This window comes from Schistocerca gregaria, chromosome 2 (assembly GCF_023897955.1).
Source record: "Schistocerca gregaria isolate iqSchGreg1 chromosome 2, iqSchGreg1.2, whole genome shotgun sequence".
In the NCBI taxonomy this organism is placed as follows: Eukaryota; Metazoa; Arthropoda; class Insecta; order Orthoptera; family Acrididae; genus Schistocerca; species Schistocerca gregaria.
This window is the reverse complement of record NC_064921.1, coordinates 727576296-727599750: the sequence shown is the minus strand read 5'-3', so window position 1 is coordinate 727599750 and position 23455 is coordinate 727576296. Positions and strand designations below refer to the sequence as shown.

At 37.7% G+C, this 23455-nt stretch overlaps 1 protein-coding gene across 2 annotated transcripts in view; it reads left to right on the top strand.

Annotated features, from left to right (window-relative positions):
- LOC126334857 (probable multidrug resistance-associated protein lethal(2)03659) overlaps positions 1-23455 on the top strand; it is a 420094-nt gene that overhangs the window by 214034 nt on the left and 182605 nt on the right. For both annotated transcript variants that reach the window (XM_049997527.1, XM_049997528.1), the window contains exons 12-13: positions 10259-10442; positions 13093-13239. In XM_049997527.1, coding sequence (XP_049853484.1) covers positions 10259-10442; positions 13093-13239 — 331 coding nt within the window. The remainder of the gene's footprint in view (positions 1-10258; positions 10443-13092; positions 13240-23455) is intronic.

Below are 23455 nucleotides of genomic sequence, written 5' to 3'. Positions count from 1 at the left end.
TGTTTGTAATAGAGTCAACCAAGATAGTGCTTCCTTGTGCAGTGCTGCACAAATTAGCCATAATAGTAAAATTTGAGATATTTAAGCTAAAATTAAGGCTTACCAACAATTATTCTTCCCATGCACCATTTGTGACAAGAGCAGTAAAGGAGGGAAGTGACAGTGATACAAAGTACACTCCACCACATACAATAGAGTGGCTTGTGGGGTATAAATGTAGATGATGAAGGCTGAGTCTTATGATGTAGGATTTTCTATAACATGCAGCTCAGATTTTTTTTGGAGGTAGATGTTCTTTTACCAGAAGCTAAAAGAAAAACATGGGGTAGGAAATTAGATGTATACATGATACAGGAAACAGAAGAAATGGATAATTATACTTATACAGGAGAGTCACAAGATGTTCAAAAGTATGTGAAAACAGCAAAGGAATATAACATCAAAAGTTCACAATTCAAGGCACTTAGTAATTAAAATTTGTTTAATACTGTTGAAGTATTTGAGATTACATTAGTTGCATATGAAAGAAGATATGGCAGCAGAAATCAGAACAATATGAAAAAAAGCATGCTTACAAACAGACAGTGAGAAGAAATATTTCTGAGAATGCTCCTCACACTGGTATAAAGATCATGTCACTGTTTGTGCAGTATGGCACCCCCTGGGTGAAGCACTCTATGGAATGTACAGCTGACTGCAGATTGTGGTGCACATTTAACAAATGATACCTGTCGTCTGGGCTCCAAGACCATACTAGAAATGACTGTGGCCTTTTGATTCTGAGTTAAATTGAAGACTGAACCAGAGATTTTGAAGGCTCTGTGACAAGCTAGGCTGTGACTTCTTGGACTTGATCCGTAGGATTGAGAACTGTAGGGTCTCCCTAAATGGGTCAGATGGTAGGTAATTGTGGTTAGCTGCTGAAGCATTCACAACAAAATGCCAGAGTTTGAAGCATTCCTGCAAAGAAGTGGAGTGCACATAATACTACAGACAGAAACCTGAATTTAATGGCAGTGAGATTTTTGGGGTAACTTTAAAGTTTGTGTAAAAAGGATAGGCTAATGTGAAATAGAGGCAGGGTATCTGTCACAGAAGACAAGAAACTCAAATGCACTGAGATAGAAATTGAAGCTGCATGTGAGATTGTTTGAGCAAGACTCAGTATCAGGAGTGCACATATAATGATAATTAGATACTTCTATCACCCACCATACTAATATCCTGATGTAACCAAAACCTTTAGAAAAAACCTCATTTCATGTGTACATAAGTTACTCAGACTTTAACCATCCAACAATCAACTGTGAAAATTACAGTTTTGTTTGTGGTGGACTTGACGAGACGTCCTATGAAACATTGCTAAATTACTTCTCTGAAAACTACCTAGAACAGGTAGGTTGGAACTCCACTCATGATGGAAATATATTGGATCTAATGGCAAAAAATAGACCTGACCTCTTTGAGGATGTCCACATCAAAATGGGTAGCAGTTACCATGACAAGGTCTTGGCAGCAACGATTACCAAAGTACAAAGGGCAACTAAAAAAAGCAGGAAGATGTATATGTTCAGTAAACTAGATAAAAAATCAGTAGTGGCATATCTCAGTGAGGAACTTGTAATGTTCCGCAAAGACTAAAAGCATGTAGAGGAACTATGGATCAAGTTTAAAAGAATAATTGGCCATTCATTGGGTAGATATTTACCCAGTAGAACAGTTAATAATGATAGAGTCTCTGTAAAGAAACGCCTAAAGAAACAATGACTAATAGTTATAAAACAAAACATAGGACTATAGGTAGAGAGATGCTGAATGAAACATGTTTGGCTGTCAAGAGAGCAATGTGTGAAGGCTTCAATGACTACCATAGCAGAATATTATAAATGATCTTTCACAAAACCTGTGGGGCAGTGGATTGATAACAAAAAAAGAAATGCTGTTTGCCATCTGTTATGAGAGCCACAAAACCATTTTTGTGGTCAGCCAGAAAGTGATGGAGAATATACTGACAATAATTTTCAGTCTCCAAGTCTACATTCCTCTTTTACTCACTGAAAGAAATGTTTCTGCTCTCTATTTATGCAAAGGTATCAGCAACTATGATAATAAATATTTGTTTTAAGTTCTAATTACCCAGTATATTAGATTTCATATGCACGACATAGTAATATTCCTGACAGTAAAAATAGTAATAATGGTGACTATCAAAAACAGCACTATAAGCAGTTCAGAGGCGGCCTCTATGGAAGTTCTCATTAAATGGTCTTTCAACCTGTCTTCTAATAATCAAAGTTAATTACTCACCACAAAAGTGGAAAATAATCTCACCAGTTGTCACACAGTTTTGTTAACTTTATGGACGGCACACAAACAGTTACTTCACTGAAATCTACGTTATTCAGCATGGTGTACAGTCCTTGTTAGTTCACTTCCTATTTGTGCCGAAAACATGCATCTAGTTGCAGCCAGGTTGCAATGTCACCTGAGGCACCAGGTAAGATGCCATTTGACTGATGTTGACTGATTGATAGCCGGGTGCAAAGTGAAGTGTGTCTCTGCCTCTCAGGCCATATTTATATATGGGCACAGCAAACAGCTGAAGGGAACACCTGCTGTCATGTGCTCTGTGCCTCGGCAGTAGCATCTAAATTGCCACTTTCTTGAACATACATTATTTTATGAAACTGTCATGACTCAATTTAGAATCTGTAATTTTTGTATGATTGGAGTTAAGTTGCCTTTAATCACAGGAAAAGTTTTAGTTCACCTGCATTTAATCTTGGCTGGTCAGAATTTTTAGATTGGAACCAACAGTAGAACATGATGTCTGAACTATAGCTGAACATGTTGTAGCTTTATTATTTAAAGGGTTTCATCAGTTGCTTTAATCAGAACTTTATATTATTAATATAAATGATACTTAATCCATTACAAATAAGGATGTTTTTGTTCTAAATTTTGTTTTCAGTAAATTACTCAAAAACTAATAGAGGCAGCTTAATGGGGTCACATAGTTAAGGTTTTTATATTGAACTGCAGCTTCATACCAATACATAACTCCATTTCCAAATATTCGTTTATGAAGGAAAATCCAGGAGAATTGCCCCAATTTAATTCTCGTACCTCTGAAAAGGCAAATGAAATAAGTATTAGTATCAGTGCTGTTGAGAAACAACTGAAATGGTTAAATCTGAACAAAGTTCTAGGGTCCAATGGAATCCCTGTCGAATAATGTGCTGAATTTGTAGCTGAGTTAATACCTCTTCTAAATTCTATCATAGATCTCTCAAACAAAAAACCATGCCCAGTTTCACCCATCTACAAGAAGGATAGAAATATGATCCACAAACCTACCATCCAATATCCTTGACATCGGTTGATTGTAGAATATTAGAACATATTCTGAGTTCAAACATAATGACCTCCTCCATGCCAACCAGCATGGATTACAAAAACATGGATCATTTGAAACCCAATGTGCAATTTTCTCATGTGACATACTGAATGCTTTGGATCAAGGCAGTAGATAAATGCTGTAATTCTTGTTTTCCAAAAAGCATTTGACCTGTTATCACATCTTCACTTATTGGGTGAAAAGTTTGATCATATGGGGTATCAAGTGATAGTAACCTCAGACTTTTTGCAGATGATGCAGTTATCTGTAATAAGGTAATGTCTGAAAGAATATGCATAAATATAAGGTTTCAAAGTGGTACAGAGATTGGCAATTTATTTTAAATGTCCGAAAATGTGAAATAGTGCACTTCACAAAATGAAAAAATGAAAGGTATCTTGTGACTATAATACCAATGAGTCACTGTTGGAATTGGCCGACTCATACAAATACCAGGTGTAATACTTTGTTGGGGTATGACATTTAATGATCACATAGGCTCCATTGTGAGTAAAGCAGGTGGTAGACTTCTGTTTATTGGTAGAATATTGAGGACTGCAATCAGTCTACAGAGGAGATTGCTTACAAATCACTCATGCAATCATTTAAGAATACTTCTCGAGTGTGTGGGGTCGATACCAAATAGAACTAACAGGGAATATTAAATGTATACAGAGAAGGGCAGCAGGAATAGTCACAGGTTTGTTTGATCTGTGGGAGAGTGTCACAGGAATACTGAATAAACTGAACTGGCAGACTCTTGAAGATAGACATAAACTATCCTGAGAAAGTGTACTAACAAAGTTTCAAGAACCAGCTTTAAGTGATGACATATTGCTCACATAAGGGTTGTGAGGACAAGATTAGAATAATTACAGCATGTACAGAGGCATTCAAACAATCATTCGTCCCATGCTCATACATGAGTGGATGGGAAGAAACTCTGATACCTAGTACAAGGTGACATATCTTCTGCTATATACTTCACAGTGGTTCGCAGAGTTTAGGTGTCCCACGGGGAGTCGAAAAGTTTCTAGCCAACAAATAAAGAATGCCAGAAATTTCATAATACCAATTTATTTTTCAGTTTAATACCCGTATACACTAATACACTTGTGGACATGGTCATATAACTTCTGCAGACCATTCAAATGAAAGGTCTTTGATTTTGAGTCCAACTAAGCATTCACAGCATCAATCACTGCATCATCATTGTCAAATCATTATCATTGAGGTCTTTTTTTAGGTTTGGGAAAATAAAAAGGCTGATGGAGCCAAATCTGGAGAATATGGCAGATGACGTAAAAATTCAAACCCGCAGTCATATAGAGTTTCCAGTGTTGTGAGAGCTTTGCGCACTGGTGTGTTGCCCTGATGCAAAAGATCTCCACACACAATTTTCTGTTTCCCTTTATTCTTTATCTCCTCTCTCAAACAGTGCAGGAAGGTGCAATAGTATGATGCATTAATAGTTATGCCGTTTTGGAAGTAATCCATCATAATTACCACTTCTGCATCCCAGGAGACCGATGCCATCACCTTACCAGTTGATTTTTGCACCCAGATTTTTTTTGGGATAGGGGATGAATGATGTTTCCATTGTTGTGACTGTTGTTTTGTCTCAGGATCAAAGTGGTGAGCCCACATTTCACCCATTGTCACATTATGTTGCAAGAAAGCTGTCTTCATCCATTTCAAATTGGTGGATTATTTCTTCACAAGACTGCACACACTCCCATGTCTGCTCTGCTTTCAAGTCTTTTGGGACCAGCGAGATGAAACTTTCTGCATTCCCAAAATATCCACAACAATGTCATGAGCACACCCATTGGAGATTCCAAATGTTGTTTCATTGAGCTGCAGCATTGTTTGACGATCCTACAATATCATATTGTGAATTGCAGTCACTGTTTCATCAGTGGCAATGGTGACAGGCCTTCCACACCTTTGTGCATCTTCCACACTCGTTTTTCCATGTTCAAAGCTGGACATCCAGTTTTTCACTGTTACATAATATGGAGCACTGTCCTTAATGTATTCCACATGTCCTCTGCAATTTCCTTGGGCATCATTCCCTTCAAATGAAGATATTAAATCACAGCATAGTTCTTGATTCTCCTGAAATTTGCCATCTTGCTTACATTATGGTATCGAATGCATCTTAGTGGAAAAACTGACGAAGCTGGAGCCATGAAATTTGACTTGCGTACCCACAAAAGGTCACCATAATAGTAAGTGGTGATTTTTGAGCAAGACACTATGGTAACTATCTCAGGCTAGAAACTTTTTGACTGCGCACCATATATGTAGATGTAGAGTGGTGTAACTTTAAAAATTCCTTGTGTGAAAGGGACATTGATATGTGGCTGTGATTTATCCATCACCTCTCATTTGGTTGCATCATATTTGGCTTGGCTTGCATCTACATGTGTGTAGAAAGGGGACTACTTGCACATCTTATTGACAGATGCATCCAGTCTAACTAAATCTGTGCCCATCCCATTGATTTCCAATGTGTTCCTCAGGCCTATTTTTAGGTTAAATTCTTCCAGAACTACAGTATACATATAGTTTCAGTTGAAACAGTTGCTAGCAGAACAAAGTACTGCAGCTTTAATGAAGCCCAGAACATTAAAAAAAAATTGCAATTAATGTCTTCCTTCAAAACACCATTAATAAAAAAAGACCTTCTCATATTCACACAAAAATATGAAATTACAGGTGGAATCTCGAAAGACATGTGCATATCAGAACATCATGGAAATCACAAAACTGAACAGATACATATTGATAGGCACAATTTAAAATTGTACTGCTGTAGAGATAATAAAAAGAAATGTGTGGGGTTCTGCATATGGAAAAAAGTTAAGTCCCAGGGTTTTTGAAATAATGAATATTGTGCTGAACAACTCTTTGAATGCTGTGACAAAATAGTGGATTAGTAAACACACAGTTATTCTAAACTTTCACTCTGGAGTGAAGTGTAAGTAGTGAGTTTTATTAAAAATGGAATTTATGAATTTATTGCTACTTATCATATATATTATGACATTTCAATTACTTTGAACATGGGCATTATCTGAGAACTGATTTTTAGATATTTTTAGAAAAGGGGTTTATATGTTATAATTAATTGTATTAGGCATTTACTTGAGTTGATGGAGGTGGGAAGGCAGTAGGAAAGGATGCAAGAAGGGTGTCGTGGGAAAGAGGCAGATCTTTGGGCAGATGACTTTGTGGGTGCACAACAAGACAAAAAAATTATGGAGGGAGCAACAAAAAGAGATGTAGGGTACAACAATAAGAGATGTAGGAAGGGATAGGGGGATCTGAGTTATGTACTTTACTTATCTTGTTGTGGTGCTGTGAAGACATCGTTCTGCCCAAAGACCTGCTGCTTTCCTGCTACCCCATCCGTGTATCCTTCCCAACACCTTCCACACATCCATGAGCTCAGGCAACTCTTTCAGTAATCAAGTATCAATAATTAGTCTTGCTGTGGCCATGGGAAGATGCATTTGGGTGTCTGTGTGGTTGTGTGTATGTGTTTCCTGTTGCTAGGAAAAGAGCTAGTGTTCAAAAGCTAGAATGACTGATGATTTTCTGTTATGTTTCCTGTGCTCCACACATTGATTCATTATAGGTGAGTAGTTGGCATTCCCTTATTTTACATATTGCTCCATCGAGGAAATTTCATTTTTGTTATTTATCATTACTACTGTTTGTATTAGTATTTTGTTATCAATAGGTCTTGGAGGTGTTTTTTACATTATATAATGATATAATTGTAGTAGCAACTATAGATTTTTAAAATAAAAAGTTACCTATACTTATGTTATTATTATGAATGGAGCATTTAACATATACCAGCTTTACGAAAATCTCTTATAACTTTAACTATTTTGTGCATTATTCCATATTTTACATTTTTTGGCATGAGTAAATCAGAACCATACAATGACTGAAGAAAGGATTCTCGTGTAATCTTATAAAATATAAATCAAACAATGGAAACTCCGGGTAGGAACCTCGGTAGTGTAGGAAAAGACAGATTGCTACTCACTGTAAAGAAGACACACCAAGACACAGACAGATACAATAAAAAGACACTTACATAAAGCTTTCAGCCACAGCCTTCAACAGTAAAAGAGAGACACACACCATTCACATACACATGCAAGCACACCTCATGAACACATGACCCTCAGCTCCAGCATCTTGGGCTGGAATGCAACTATCACGTGGGATGCAAGCAGCAAATTCAAGGCGGTGGGGAAGGGGAAAGGATAGTAGTCTCCAGGTGGAGAGAGAGAGAGAAATGCTGTCTGGTGGAGTGTGCAGGTACTAGACTGCCAACAGGCACAGCACCAGGAGGTGGTGGAGCAAAGAGCAAAACAGATGAGGAGTGGGGAAAGGTGAGTGTATGCATTGGCATAGGACTGTAAATAAACAGGGTGGAAGATAAGAATGAGAAGGAGATGATAGGACAGGGGGTGTGTGTGGGTGTGGGTGGGGGTGGGGGGTGGAAACAGTTGGTGGAGGCTGTGGGGACTGTATGTTGCCATAGGTTGAGGCTGGGATAGTTACAGGAGTGGAGAATGTGTTGTTCCCTGCTCCTTGCCAATTTTGCTCCTTTTCTCCCCTCCTCCCTGCCCCACAACCTCCTGACACTGCATCTGTTGGCAGTTTAGTCCCTGTACACTAGACAAGACAGTGTTCGTCTCTCTCCACACCGTACTACCCCCTCCAGATTGCTGCTTGTAGCCCACACGATAGTTGCATTCCGGCCCAAGATTCTGGAGTTGGTGGTCACGTGTGTATGAGATGTGCTTGCTTGTGTGTGTGAATGAATGGTGTGTGCCTCTGTTTTACTGATGAAGGCTGTGGCCAAAAGCTGTATGGAAATGTCTTTTAATTGTGCCTGTCTGAAACTTGACTTGCCTTCTTTACAATAAGTAGTGATCTGTCATTTCCTATATTGTTCATATTCTGTTCAGATATAATTGTCAATACTTATACCCAATGTGTTATGTGAGACTTCATCCAACTAACATCTGCTAGGGCAGGCAACAAACTGCACAGTACTTGTATTGAACACAAGCTACTTATTTATGAACTCTGATATGCAAAGTTACATAAGTGCTGAGCATTATACCTTCACCATGAATAATATAAGAGTGGAAACTTCAAAATTCTTTGGAGTCCATGTTGATGAGAATTTAAACAGGAAAAAGCACTTGGAATTACTAAAAAAAAAATTAGTTCTGCAACAATTCAACAATATGTGAGTGCAGGCTTTCTCAGCAAATTTCATATATGAAGTCTTCACGGGTTTGCGAGCCGAGTAGCATCGTCATCTTGTAGCTACTCAGCTGACAACCCGTGAAGACTTCATATATAAAAAATTCAACAATAAAATGAGAATGTAATGTAACAATATTATGAAAAGGATAGTTGCCAATCACCAGAAAGCGGATATGCTGATTACATGAGCACAGCGAAATGACTGTCAGAAAATGAGTTTTTGACCAACAAAGCCATTGTCAGGTACATGACATACACACACACACACACACACACACACACACACACACACACACACACATACACATACCTACACCCACACCCACATACCCACTCACCCACCCACACCCATCCACCCACCCACACCCATCCACCCACCCACACCCATCCACCCACCCACACCCATCCACCAACCCACACACCCACCCACACACACACACCCACACACACACACACACACACACACACACACACACACAAATGCAACTCACACACACATGACCACTCTCTCTGGCTGCTGAGGACACCCTGTGAGCAGCTGTGTGTGATGGGAGATGCAACCAGATGGCTCCCTGTTTCCTTACTACCTTCACCATGAATAATCAATAGAGTGGAAACTTCAAAATTCTGTGGAGTCCTTGTTGATGAGAATTTAAACAGAAAAAAGCAATTTTGGGATTACTAAAACAAATTAGTTCAGCAACAATTCAACAATATGTTAGTGCAATCTTTCTCGGCGAATTTCATATATGAAGTCTTCACAGGTTGTTATTTCAGCCACATTTGCACTTACAATAATTGCAAATATTGGGGAGGGATGAATTGGTATGTTGCCATACTTTGCGTATTTTCATTCAGTGTCATAAGGAATAATGTTCTGGGGTAACTCATATGTGAGAAAGAAGGTCTCCATTGCACTAAAACATGTTGTAAGAATAATATGTGGTGCTCACTAAAGATCATCTTTTTTAAAAAGTTGGGCATTCTGACTACTCCTATGACGATTGTTGTAAATAATACACTGCAGTTCAGAAGAAGCAATTATGTTCCTAATTACAATCCCAGAAGGAAAATGACATTTATTACTTCATATTAAAGCTGTCTTTAGCACAAAAAGGGGTGCACCATCCTGCAACTGAAATTTTTGATCACTTACCTAGTGACATAAAATGTCTGACAGACAACAGGGTAACGTTTTAATACAAACTGAAAAAAATTTTTCCTTGTCAGCTTCTGCTTTTCCATACAAGAATTTCTGTTATTGTTATGTGTAAAAGGTGGTGATTAGTAATTACTGACTCACATCTGTATTATTTCTTTAATGAGAGAGAGAGAGAGAGAGAGAGAGAACTTATAAATGTTCAGTGTGCAGCCATATTCACAAATTTGTTAATGTAAAATGACTAATTCCACATCATTTTTATGTATGATGCAGAATGATCCATTGAACCTAAAACTAACTAGCTAGCTAACTAATGTGCTATATGCTTTCCTCTTGTGAACATTACCAGTAAGAAAATGGTTATAAGCTTTGTCAATCCATTTTATGTATTTCAGGGCTGTCTATCGCAAAGCGGACATCTATCTTCTTGATGATCCTCTTTCTGCTGTTGATCCACATGTAGCAAGAAATCTCTTTGATCAGTGTATTACAGGACTACTCAAAAACAGCATATGCATCCTTGTTACTCACCAGATTCAGTTTCTGCATCATGTGGATGAAATAATTATTCTTCAAGATGTAAGTCTTATTTTGTTTTAAAATATATTTTGAGAATTTTATTTTTGAATACTGTGACAAACACTGGAAATAAGTGTTAAATTTATGACTACAGCTTACCAATGTAAAGAATACTTTTCCTATCCTACATTTTATAAGTTGCAATGAAAAACACTTTATAAAGTGCAGAAATTCATAATGACATAATCTCAGAAACAAAAACTGAAAGATCATTAATGTTCATTTTAAATAACAAACACAAAGTTTACTGTCATGATAAGAGATCCATGGGAAGTGTCATCCCATATGGCTGTAGGGCAGGGTCCAAAGAAGGACTGTGCCAGTGGAGTAGCATAGGCACGATGACAATGTGAAGCAGAGGGCAGTGTCCTGGCATGTCGCAGTGACTTTCAATAAATGGGCTGTAAGGGCAACTGAACTGTACTGTAACTAAAACTGGAACTGAAACTGACCTTTGGAGACTGTGTCTGACCTTATGTACCCAGCTGGCAGAAGTACATTTGTGTCCACATGATGTGTGAATGGTGTTTGTTCTTTGATAGCACCACTGCCAGTTTCATATCAGCGCACACTCCGCTGCAGAGTGAAAATCGCATTCTGGAAACATCCCCCAGGCTGTGGCTAAGCCATGTCTCCACAGTATCCTTTCTTTCAGGAGTGCTAGTTCTGCATGTTTCGCAGAAGAGCTTCTGTAAAGTTTGGAAGGTAGGAGACGGATACTGGCAGAAGTAAAACTGTGAGTACCGGCCGTGAGTCATGCTTCGGTAGCTCACTTGGTAGAGCACTTGCCCGCGAAAGGCAAAGGTCCCAAGTTCAAGTCTCGGTCGGGCACACAGTTTTAATCTGCCAGGAAGTTTTATAAAATTACTGTTCGTACACAGCACAATGTAGTAATATTTGATGCCTATCTTGGACATTTGCAGGTGATGGACAGGCAACCATGCACGGTTAAGACTGGCAGTGGACAAGTGTGGCCTGTTGCCAATATACAACAATACTAACAAGCAGTAATAATAGCACATGTTTACTAACACCAATAATGATGAGAATTATTTCTTGATTACTTTTTATATATAAATGAAAAGAGTATTTCTTTGAAAAACCAGTGCTCTTCTTAATCTGTTCACCTGTTTTCATCTGTTACTTCATAATCATTCAGAGAATACTGTCAACTGCTTACTCTATAAAAGCTGTAAAAGTTAAAACCTGTTTGATGTAAACATTAGTATTAACTGGGGTTTATATCCATGAGCCCAAATAGTCTGATAAATTGTAGGATATTTTTAAATATTTGGTTATTTCAAGTTTCCTGCCTGATCCCTACTGACAACCTGTTAAAGACTTTTGTACCAAAATATGAAATTTCATTCTGAGCTCTAGTTAAAGGAATCCACAGTCTCTGTGGAATTATTTTTGCTTCTAGTATGGTGATTTAACAATTCATCCTATTTTTAACATTATTATTAATTACAGAATAGAATTAATTACATAATAGAATCAGTAATTAATCATATTAGTATGTGTATAATAATTCCAATATCGCTGAAGAGGCCTTAGCATGATGTTTGGTTACCATCTGTACATAATATTCTTACTGCATGCCTCTGTCTAATAAATGGTTTTCTGACGTTAAGCTGCACTGCCCCTGATGATTTATCAACAGACAGTATTGAGTGAAAGTATTTTAACAATCCCACCTGTAGATCAACATAATGAGGAAGATTTCTAAATACAAAGCATTCTGAATTGAACATTTTCTTTAACTTCCCATAATCTGGTGCCCACCTCAGTGTTTAATCCATCTGGATGCATAGAATTTTGCACACAAAATTTCATTTGATGTAGGCTAGTTTATCTCCACACATATCCATGCAGCTTCAGGTCTCAATGAACTTGGATAATTGAGAGTTTTCCGTATAAAGATGTAAACTTGATGAATCATTTCTGGTTCTGAAATAGACATTACAGCGACCTTCTCATTGATTAATTTCTGTTTCATAGGTAGCACAGGTTAAAGTAGTAGATTCACTTTCATCAGCAGTGGGATTCAAATCCAAACTGAATTACTTTATCTACAATTTCAATATACAAATTTATATATCTATTTATTGAAATATATCTATACATATTGAAAAATATATTTTATGTAGATCTACAGATGGGATTGTTAACTTACTTTCACTCAATACTGTCTGTCAATAAATCATCAGGGGCAATGCAGCTAAGGTTGGGATGGTTGTCCTTGAAAGGACATGGCCAGTTATTTTCCAATCCTTTCCCTATCTGAGCTTGTGGTCTGTCTATTATGACTTCACCATCAGTGAGGCTTTAAACTTTAATTTTCTGTTTCAAAACATTCTCACAGAATCCTGGACCCAAAGGTAGCTGCAATGTTAGAAGAAACGTGTGTGTTAAATGATATTATAGTCCTCAATTTTGATGGATTATTGTTACATCATAAGTAAGTACTTTAATTGATGATAGAAATATTACATCCTTTTCATTAATATGTGTCATTTCAGAACCTGTAAAATGATGTGACATCTTAAACCCTGTCTGTGCCTTGTTGAGGGGTAGGAGGGGGGGGGGGGGGGGGACTGTTTGTAATGTGTGCTTGCTGAGAAAAGGAATTATCTGTTATTATTTTCAGGGTGTGGTTCAAGCAAAAGGCAGTTATTCTGAGCTTCAGGTGTCTGGCCTGGATTTCACTAAACTTATGAATTCTGAGATCCAAGATAAAAGTGCAGAGGAAGACAGTAGGCCTGAAGATGAAATAGAAAAACAAGATTCCATTGAGGTGAGCTAGATTCAGACTTACCACTAATCCAGCCTTTGGTGGTTATGCCTATCTCTCCCATCCATAGGTTATAAATGTTTCTTTAGGCAATCTGCTGTAGAAAAACTTTTCATCTACTGGGACAATGCTTACTACAAATTTTTCTTCTCATAAATTATCACTAAACCACAAGTTATGTTTAAATAGTGTGAAGAGTTAATGAAAGTTAACAACACTTGCAAAATGCACACTGTCAGTAGTGTTCATAAAAAAACTATCTTCCTTGATTGGAGACTTATTGGCAGTATACAACATTCACATCAGTGATTGTATTTCTTATTATGACAACTTGACAGGTATTCTTTATTATATTGATCTCTCAATCAGTTATTTTTTCTCTGAAAAATAGTAGTTGACTGTATTCTTTCCATTAAACTGCATATTTATTTCCAATTATAAGTCTACCTTATGCATCATATTTTATTGTTTCCTAATGCACATTCTGTATTCCTTGATTTTACATGGTACTATATTACCATGGCATCTTTGACTCATTCTACACATTCATTCTGAATAGTGTCATATGAGTGGGGGGACAAAATAATAGGAACTGATTAATAATTGCTTCTTGAATAATTAAAAAATAATAATTGAAAAGAATAATTGAAAGAAATTGGAAGGTACACATATGCTGGGTTCACATTATTTGGTGCTAATATAAACAGACCTTCAGTGTCTATATATTTAAAATCAATATTCATCATTTAAAGTTATGAACTTCTTTTCACTAGTTCCATTGTGCATAGAGCTGGTTATGACAATGCTGATGCAAGACTGCTCCTGCAAATTCCTCGTGTCTGTTCGAACCTCCTGATGCAGGATTATTGGTGGAGACAAAATGATGAACAGGTGGATGTGACTGATGCAAATATATATACATGTGAATAAACTTGCTTTCCTAATAACTTCTATAACACTTTTTCACATATGGTTGGAATGCACATTTTTAATCAGTACTGGGACGGCCGAGCTAGTCATACATCTGTCTGCTATGACTTATAGAAACAAACAGGTGAAGATACAGAAATTAATCAGTTGAAGAACATTTCTCTTCTCTTTTTTTAGTTTCAAAACATTATCCCTGGCACGATATAACTTGTTACTTTATCATTGGTTTTATATACTCAATAGCTTACATGTGTAAAAAGAAAAGAATGAAGGAAGAAAAAAAATGATCCATTATAATTCACTGTATTGAAAGCACTCCTTCTTGATAGGATTAATGCAACATGATGGGTGAATGAATGAAAACATGAATAAGAATTCTGTAATTTGCCATCTGCTCACCCTTTGTCTAAAAATGTTCTTTTTGTCCATCATCAACATCTCTCTCTTTCTCTCCCTTCCCACCCTTTTTTCTTTCAATTCAGTCTGTGATCAAATCTCACAAGAATATGCATGCATGGATAAGTTAAAAACTTGTAATAATTATTCTGGTTAAAAAAGAAGAATGATATTTACCACACTTATATCTTGGTGTTGATCATAGTTTACAACATCATCCTTGTACAGAAAACACAAATTTACACTACATCATGATAATCTTCTTATTAATTTACAACAATTAATACAGTTAAAAAAGCAAATGGATGTTTATAGTTTTGCAACATATTCATGACCTTAGTTTACAACTTTAGCTTATCTATAAAAGACACAAATTTGAAAATTAAAAGGCATTTATAATTTTACGATATACACTACTATCGATTGTGTTACTGACTGAAGGATTCTGGAGGAACTCATACGGACTATAGAAGCAGCTTGCTTCTCTAGTATTTAGTACAGTAGATCAGTATATGGTTCAAATGGTGCAAATGTCTCTGAGTACTATGGGACTCAACATCTGAGGTCATCAGTCTGCAAGAACTTAGAACTACTTAACCTAACTAACCTAAGGACATCACACACATCCATGCCCGAGGCAGGATTTGAACCTGCGACCGTAGTGGTCGCGTGGTTCCAGACTGCAGCACCTAGAACCGCTCGGCCCAGTACAGTATAGTATATATTTAGCCTAAATAGAAACTTAGAATATAACATGAAAGGTGACCTGCAGAGTATAGGAGCAGCAACGACACTCATGCTTGTGGGTTTGCGGAGATTTCACAGCACCTTAACCAGCCCTGTCTTAACAAGGCTGTTAGCCTTGTTAACAAAAAGCTGAGTGGCTTGCTTTTGACTGAAATGAAGTCTCATATGTGTGCCATGTCTGTTGCTGCAATTGGGTAATGGGGATGCACAAATCATGGCCTGCACTTGGTTGGGAGGGGGAAGGAAAGATTAGCTGCGCATCTCGTAGAAAATGTTGAGGGGATTATAAAAACAAAAGACAAAATCCCTGTGATTACTGCAGCCAAAGGGGCACATTTTTTAGGTTGTAATGGGGTTGCAGACAGAGAGTCCTGAAATAAATTAGAGCAAAACAACACTTTAATATATGTAACAGTTTCCAGAATAATAAATTTAATTTGTGTCATCAGAAAATTAGGGATTTAAAAACAAGATAGATGAGCTTCTTGTATGCCTAGAATATGTGGAAAATTCTGAAGGGATTCATGTTCTGTGTGTTTGAGAACACTTCATAACCACTGGGATGAAGAAGTTAAATATCTGAGGTTAGAGACTAGCACCATTTTCATGTAGATTATTATGGAAAAAGAAAGAGTTGCAACACAATGTAAAAGTTGGATGCAAGTTCCTCCCATTATTATTTATATTGAAATTATTAAACTTTGATGTCATTGCACATGTGTGATGATCACTTTGGTAGCAGTGTTTATTTGCACTGATCAGGCAGAATATTATGATCACCAACCAGGTATCAATATAAACCCATCTAGGTGATTGCAGCATTATTTGGTGTGGAATGACTGCTAGTCAGACACATGCGTGATACATATAGTATCAGTGAGCGTACTGTCCATATGTAGAATGTGGAAGGCACGCGATCTATCTAAGGTTGACCATGAGCAGATTGTGATGGTCCAGAGGCTCAAAACGAACATTTCAGAAACTGCATGATTTGTTGGGTGTTCCAGGAGTGCTCTGGTGAGTGTCTTCCACACATGGCAACACCAAGGTGAAACCACATCCAGATGTCATGAGGTTTGTGGTCACCCCTCACTACAGATGTTGGGCATTGTAGGGTGGGCAGACTGGTAAAACAGGAGAGGCATGTGATCAACATCACTGGACATTGATGCAGTGTCTGAGTGTTACATGATCTGATGAATCCTGATACATTCTTCATCATGCCAATAGGAGGATGTGAATCTGTCGTCTTCCAGGGGAACAGCTCCTTGACACCTTCACTGCGTGATGGAGACAAGCTGGCAGCAGCTCCATTATGCTCTGGGAAACATTCATGTCCAGTGGAGCTCATGCAAGGCACCATGACAGTCAAGGAGCACCGTACTCTGGTTGCAGACCACATACATCACTTCACAATGATCACGTTTCCCAATGGCAGTGACATTTTTCAACAAGATACTGCACCATATCACAAGACAAGCAGTGTGATGGAGTGGTTCAAGGAACAAAGTTGTGAGTTCCAATTGATGTGCTGGCCTCCCAACTCACCAGATCTGAACCCGATTGAACACATCTGAGATGTGACTGAGAAATCATCTTTTCCCTCCATGGAATTTATGGGAACTAGGTTACATGTGTCTGCAGATGTGGCACCAACTCCCTAAAGTTACCTACCAAGGCCTTATTGCTTTCCATGCCATGCTGCTGTTATCAGTGCCGAAGGCAGACATACCAGCTATTAGATATGTGGTCATAATGTTCTGGCTGATCAGTGTATATAATTCAAGAGAGGAATCTTCACACATACTGTTAAATATTTACTTAACTTTGCAAATGGCTTCAGTGTCCAGAGGTCTATGTAAATGTGAAGTGTAAATGTATTTCAATTTGTCATGGTATAAATACACTAATGAGTTGAAACGTAATGATCATCTGCTTAATAGCTTGTTTGTCCATCTTTTGAATGAAATGCATCACTGATTCTGCATTTTAGGAATCCATCAGTTTCTTCATAGGTTTCTGAAGGTATGTGGCAGCAGATGTCCATGCACAGGTCAAGTAATTCACATAAATAATGGGCCACTGATTTATGTACATGGTAATGGCACCCAATAGCAACCCAAATGGGATCCAAATTTTAACATTGAGACACTAATGTGAGTTCACTATAATGCTCCTTAAACCACTGTAGCATAATTCTGGCTCCAAGACATGGACAATTATATTGCTGAAAGATGACATTGCCATTGGGACAGACATCAAGCGTGAAGGGATGCAGGTGGTTCACAGCTGTCAGTGTGTCATTGATTTATCGATTAGTACCACAGGTTCCACACACGAGAATGCCTCCCATTGCATAATTCTGCTCCCACCAGCCTGTTCCCATGATGCGCTGCACCTTTCAAGTCACTGTCCACCTTTTGCAGATGATACTAGTATTATAATAAATCCCATTAGTCAGAAAGCAACAAAAGGGACTGTGAATGATGTTTTCCAAAGAACTATTAAGTGGTTCTCAGAAAATGGACTGTCCCTAAATTTTAAAAAAAAGAAGCAGCTCTATATCCAGTACTGTACAACATAGTTGTACTAACAGTTGATGGAGTACATGAACAGGAGTCAGTATATAGGAGTTTCCCAAAATTTTGGAAGAAATGCTCTATGCCCAGCACTGTACAAGAGAGTAGAGTCATACTAACAATTGATGTAATATGTGAACAGGAGTCAGTATATAGGTTAGGATGCTCCAAATTTTTTGGTGTGCAAATTGTCAAAACCTTGAACCAGAAGGATCTTCTCAAACAGTTAAGTCCAACTGCTTTTGTTCTTTGTATAACTGCTAATATTGGAAACAAATGAATTAACTTCCAGGCATATTTTGCATATTTCTGCACAATAATGTCTTACAAAATAATTTTCTGGAGTGATTCATCACATAGAAATGAAGTATTGATTGTATAAAAGCAAGAAGGAAGAATAATCTGTGGTGTTCACCTACAAACCCTATGTAGAAACCTCTTCAAGGAGCTAGGTGTTTTAACTGTGCCACACTAAAGAACCACTTCATAAATCATCCACCATAATTTCAGAACAGTGGCTGAGGCCAATACCTACAACACTAGAGGGAAAAGTGACCTTTATTGCCCATTATTAAAGCTGTCAGTGGCGTAGGAATTGTTCAGCATGCAGCAACAAACATCTTTGATCATTTTCCCCATGACATTAAATGTTTGATAGGTAGCATGCAAATTTTAAATTTAACCTGAAATCATTTCTCCTGAACAATTACTTCTCTCCCATGGACAAATTTCTATATAAAAACAGACAGCCTGTAAAAAACTTGTTTTTAAGTGTATTTGCATGAGCAGAACTTAAAAGTAATGTGTTCAAAAATGTTAACACTAATCATGTGCAAATATCCTATGAACTGCCTCATTCCATATCATGTTTATAAACTAACTGTTCAAATTATCTGAAAAACATGCAACTAACTCAACGTCATAGTACAATTTATTTAAAAGATGCATTTTAGAAGCAATTTTATGAGTTTTAACCCTCACAATACCAATTGGGATGGAAGGGGGGGGGGAGGGGGGGACTTATGCCCACATTTTAAATATATTATGATAAAGAAAGTCATTTTTAAATTTTTTTAAAAATATTTATTGTTTTCAGTGACTTCTTTTACCAAATTCCGTAAATATTTTAAATTTTTCAGTTAAATTAACTTAACAAACATTGCTTTTATCCCCCCTCCACACCCCTCACACTTGTTTCACAAACTTTATTATGTTTAATGCACAACCTATGTTTTGGGTTATCAGCCCATTCTGAAGTACATTACTGATTCCAAAGATGGTAAAGCAAAGAGAAACATGATGATCAGTCAAAGCTAAACATCTCAACTTCTTAATGTATTGATCCTTGGCTGATGATTTGCAGCATTGTACCCATGGTTGAACTGAGGTCATCTCGTTTGGACTCAAGTGGAGAATCTAAACCAGAGGCTATGTTGTCTCTGTGACAAAAATGGTTGTAGATTCCACAACCTATGCTATGGGGTGGAAGGTTGGAGGATGCCCCTCGATAGATCAGGGGTGTGCTATACACAGGAAGCAGCTACATGGGTAGCACAGTACTTGTGGCGTACATATGGGTTTATTTTAGATTAGGTTCCTCCCTAAGGGAAACAAACTGTTGGCCTGAAAAATTACCAGCTCATGACACTGATGTAGGTGTGCCAACTGTAAAAATTGTTAGTTGACCTAAACAGGTCATTCTAAAGGATTTAAATGTGTTAACTCTCATGTTAGTAAATTGTCGCAGTGTCTGTAGCAAGATTCCCAAGTTACTCTCTGAAATAAACTGTAGTAATGCCAGTATTGTATTAGGTACTGAAAGCTGGTTGAAACTAGACATAAATAACAGTGAAATTTTGAACTCGCATTGGACAATGTTTAGGAAGGATAGGTTGATGCTATGGGAGGTGGTGTGTTCATTGGAGTTAAAAACTGTTTAAATGCAATTGAGATCAACTCTGCGTCGGACTGTCAAGAAGTCTTGGATACAGCTGTCAATCAGCCAAGGAGTGGCAATTGTATTATGATGTTTTTATAGACCACCAGCACCCACAACAAATGTCATGGAAAGTTTCAGGGAAAGTCTTGAGAACATAGGAAATAAATATCCAAATTATCCATTAGTTATAGGTGGAGACTGTTGTGGTTGGCAGGAGGGCCAACACCGGGTTACTAAAGGAGGCCAAAATGCACGCATCTTAGCTCACGCAGGCTGGGGTGAGGTCTGGAACATGACAAGAGAATTAGAATTGAGAAAAACGGACGTAGCTGGTGGAATACTTAACGTTAATCCATTAATGACGAACGTTGCTCTTGACATTACGTGATTCACAGTATCAATAGTAACTGATAATGGCGCCTTGCTAGGTCATAGCAAATAACATAGCTGAAGGCTATGCTAACTATCGTCTTGGCAAATGAGAGTGTATTTTGTCAGTGAACCATTTCTAGCAAAGTCGGCTGTACAACTGGGGCGAGTGCTAGGAAGTCGCTCTAGACCTGCCGTGTAGCGGCGCTCGGTCTGCAATCACTGATAGTGGTGACACACGGGTCCGACGTATACTACCTGACCGTGGCCAATTTAAAGGCTACTACCTAGCAAGTGTGGTGTCTGGCGGTGACACCACAGAGACTTTAATCTGGTGTCCACTGACTGGAAAAATTTCACGTTTATCGTAGGGGGAAGAAGCAAAGACTTGTGTGAAGTTATTCTAGGAGTGTTCTCAATATACAGCCTTGAACAGTTGGTTAGAAAACCAACTCAAGATGGGAACATATTAGATATTTTGGTGACAAACGGACATGATCTTTTTGAGGAATGGCACAGCTGGTCATCTTATCTCACACAGTAGCCCATTATGAAATAATCTGATTGTGTCTCAAAAAGTGGTGGTCATGTCACAGCTGATGTCTTTGTATGGATGTTTTAGAGGTAGCTCCTGCTACTGTGTAGTGTGATAGTTCCACATAGGAAACCAATCCAGAGCTACTGCAGAACACACATGTTTGACATTCTCAAGAACCTGGTCTGGACTATTGTGTTGTAACAATGTGGCCATTTCACACCAATTTGCTCATTGTACTGATTTCTGCAGACAACAGCTCAAGGATTGCAGTGCAGGAAGGGCAATGTTTTCCATCAGCCAGTCGTGTGATTAAAACTGAGTGCAGCATTCAACAGTGTGCACTTCTGTTGCTAACACTAGCCTTGTCATGCCTCATCAATGCCTCCTGCTCTGAAACTACTGTTAGGCTTTGAAGATAATACTGCATCCAGCTCTGCCTCCATTCAGCAGAGGCCACAAGCTATACCGTATTTACTCTAATCTAAGCGGCACTTTTTTTCCGGTTTCTGTAATCCAAAAAACTGACTGCGGCTTAGAATCGAGTGCAAAGCAAACGGAAGTTCTGAAAAATGTTGGTAGGTGCTGCCACAACTAACTTCTGCTGTCGAATATATGTAGCACTACACAGGCATGCTTTGTAGGCACCGAGATAAATACTGTTGCCTAAACCTCTGCGACGGTAAATAAATTTAAAAAAAAAAAAAATGTGGAAGACGAACTTTTTTTTTCTCCGCCCCGAGTTTTGACCACTGCATTTTCATACATTATGTAACGAAGTAAATACAAATTCCGTATCATTCGTCTTCGAATGTAGCAGAATTTCAATGTACTATGAAAATCCGACTGGCAAAACTGTTAGGGATGTTTGTCAATATGGCCAACTCTACGTTCTGAATTTTTTCGTACCTGTGAGAAGAGATGGTTGCTAATAGTTAGTTAGTTAGTTAGTTATTTAGTTAGTTATATTACTTGTGCCATGGATCATGAACACGATTCTTTCGTAATGATGTGGAACGTGTCAAAGTACAAAAAGATTCATTTATCCCAAATAATCTTTGTTAGTCTTATATACGGTACAATTGTTAATACTTACTGTATTTCTTTAGCCTATGTCTAAAAATTCATCTATGGAGTAGAAGGAGTTGTCATTCAGGAATTCCCTTAACTTACTTTTGAATACCGATTGGTTGTCTGTCAGACTTTTGATATTGTTTGGCAAGTGACCAAAAATCTTTGTGGCAGTATAATTCACCCCCTTTTGTGCCAATGTCAAATTCAATGAACGGTAGTGAAAGTCACCCTGTCTCCTAGTATTGAAGCTGTGGACTGTGCTATTAATTCTGAAGTGATCTGGGTTACTAACAACAAATTTCATTAGGCTGTATATATATTGTGAAGCTACTGGCAATATCCCTAATTCTTTAAATAATTGTCTACAAGATGATCTTGAATGAGCCCCAGACATTATTCTGATAACACGTTTTTGTGCAATAAATACGTTCTTTCTTAGTGATGAATTGCCCCAAAAGATGATTCCGTAAGAAAGCAACGAATGAAAATATGCATGGTAAGCTAACTTACTGATATGCTTGTCTCCAAAATTTGCAATGACACTAATAGCATAGGTAGCTGAGCTCAATCGTTTCAGTAGATTGTCAATGTGTGTCTTCCAGTTTAAATTCTGATCAATACAGACACCCAGAAATTTTGAACAATCTGCTTTAGCTAAAGATTTTCCCCCACACTCTATATTTATTTCCGGTGTTATGCCTTTCCCTGTACTGAACTGTATGTACAGTGTTTTTTTCAAAGTTCAATGAAAGTCCATTTGTGGAAAACCACCTAATAACTCTTTGAAAAGTATTATTTGCATTTTCCTCAGCTGATTCTTGCTTTTTAGGCTTGATTACAATACTTGTGTCATCTGCAAAGAGAACCAAGTTTGCAGCTTCATGAATATAATTAAGCAAGTCATTAACATATATTAAAAACAATAAAGGCCCCAAGACAGAACCCTGTGGTACCCCATTCTTGATACATCCCCAGTCTGAATAATCTGATGCCCTTTGTGTACTATGTGGGTTTACTGTTTCAACCTTTTGCATTCTACCAGTTAAATATGAAGTGAACCATCTGTGTACTGAACCATTCATTCCATAGTACTTCAGCTTATTTAAGAGGATTTCATGATCCACACAATCAAAAGCCTTAGAGAGATCACAGAAAATCCCAATTGGTGATGTTCTACTATCCAGAGCATTTAAAATTTGATCAGTGAAAGCATGTATAGCACTATCTGTTGAAACACCTTTCTGAAAACCGAACTGACATTTTGTTAAAACGTTATTCCCACTGATGTCTAAAGTTACTCTTGAGTACATTACTTTTTCAAACACTTTTGAGAAGGATGTCAGAAGTGAAATAGGATGATAATTGTTGACGTCTGTCTTGTCACCTTTTTTATACAAGGGTTTAACTATGGCATATTTCAATCTGTCAGGAAATATTCCCTGATTCAATGAGCTATTACATATGTGGCTAAGAACTCGACTTATCAGGTGTGGACAAGATTTTAGTATTCTATTGGAGATACCATCAGTTCCATGTGAGTTTTTATTCTTAAGTGAATTTATTATTTTCTTAATTTCAGACGGTGAGGTGGGTAGGATTTCAATTTCATTTGTTTGCACCGGGAATGCCTCTTTCATATAGAGTTCTGCC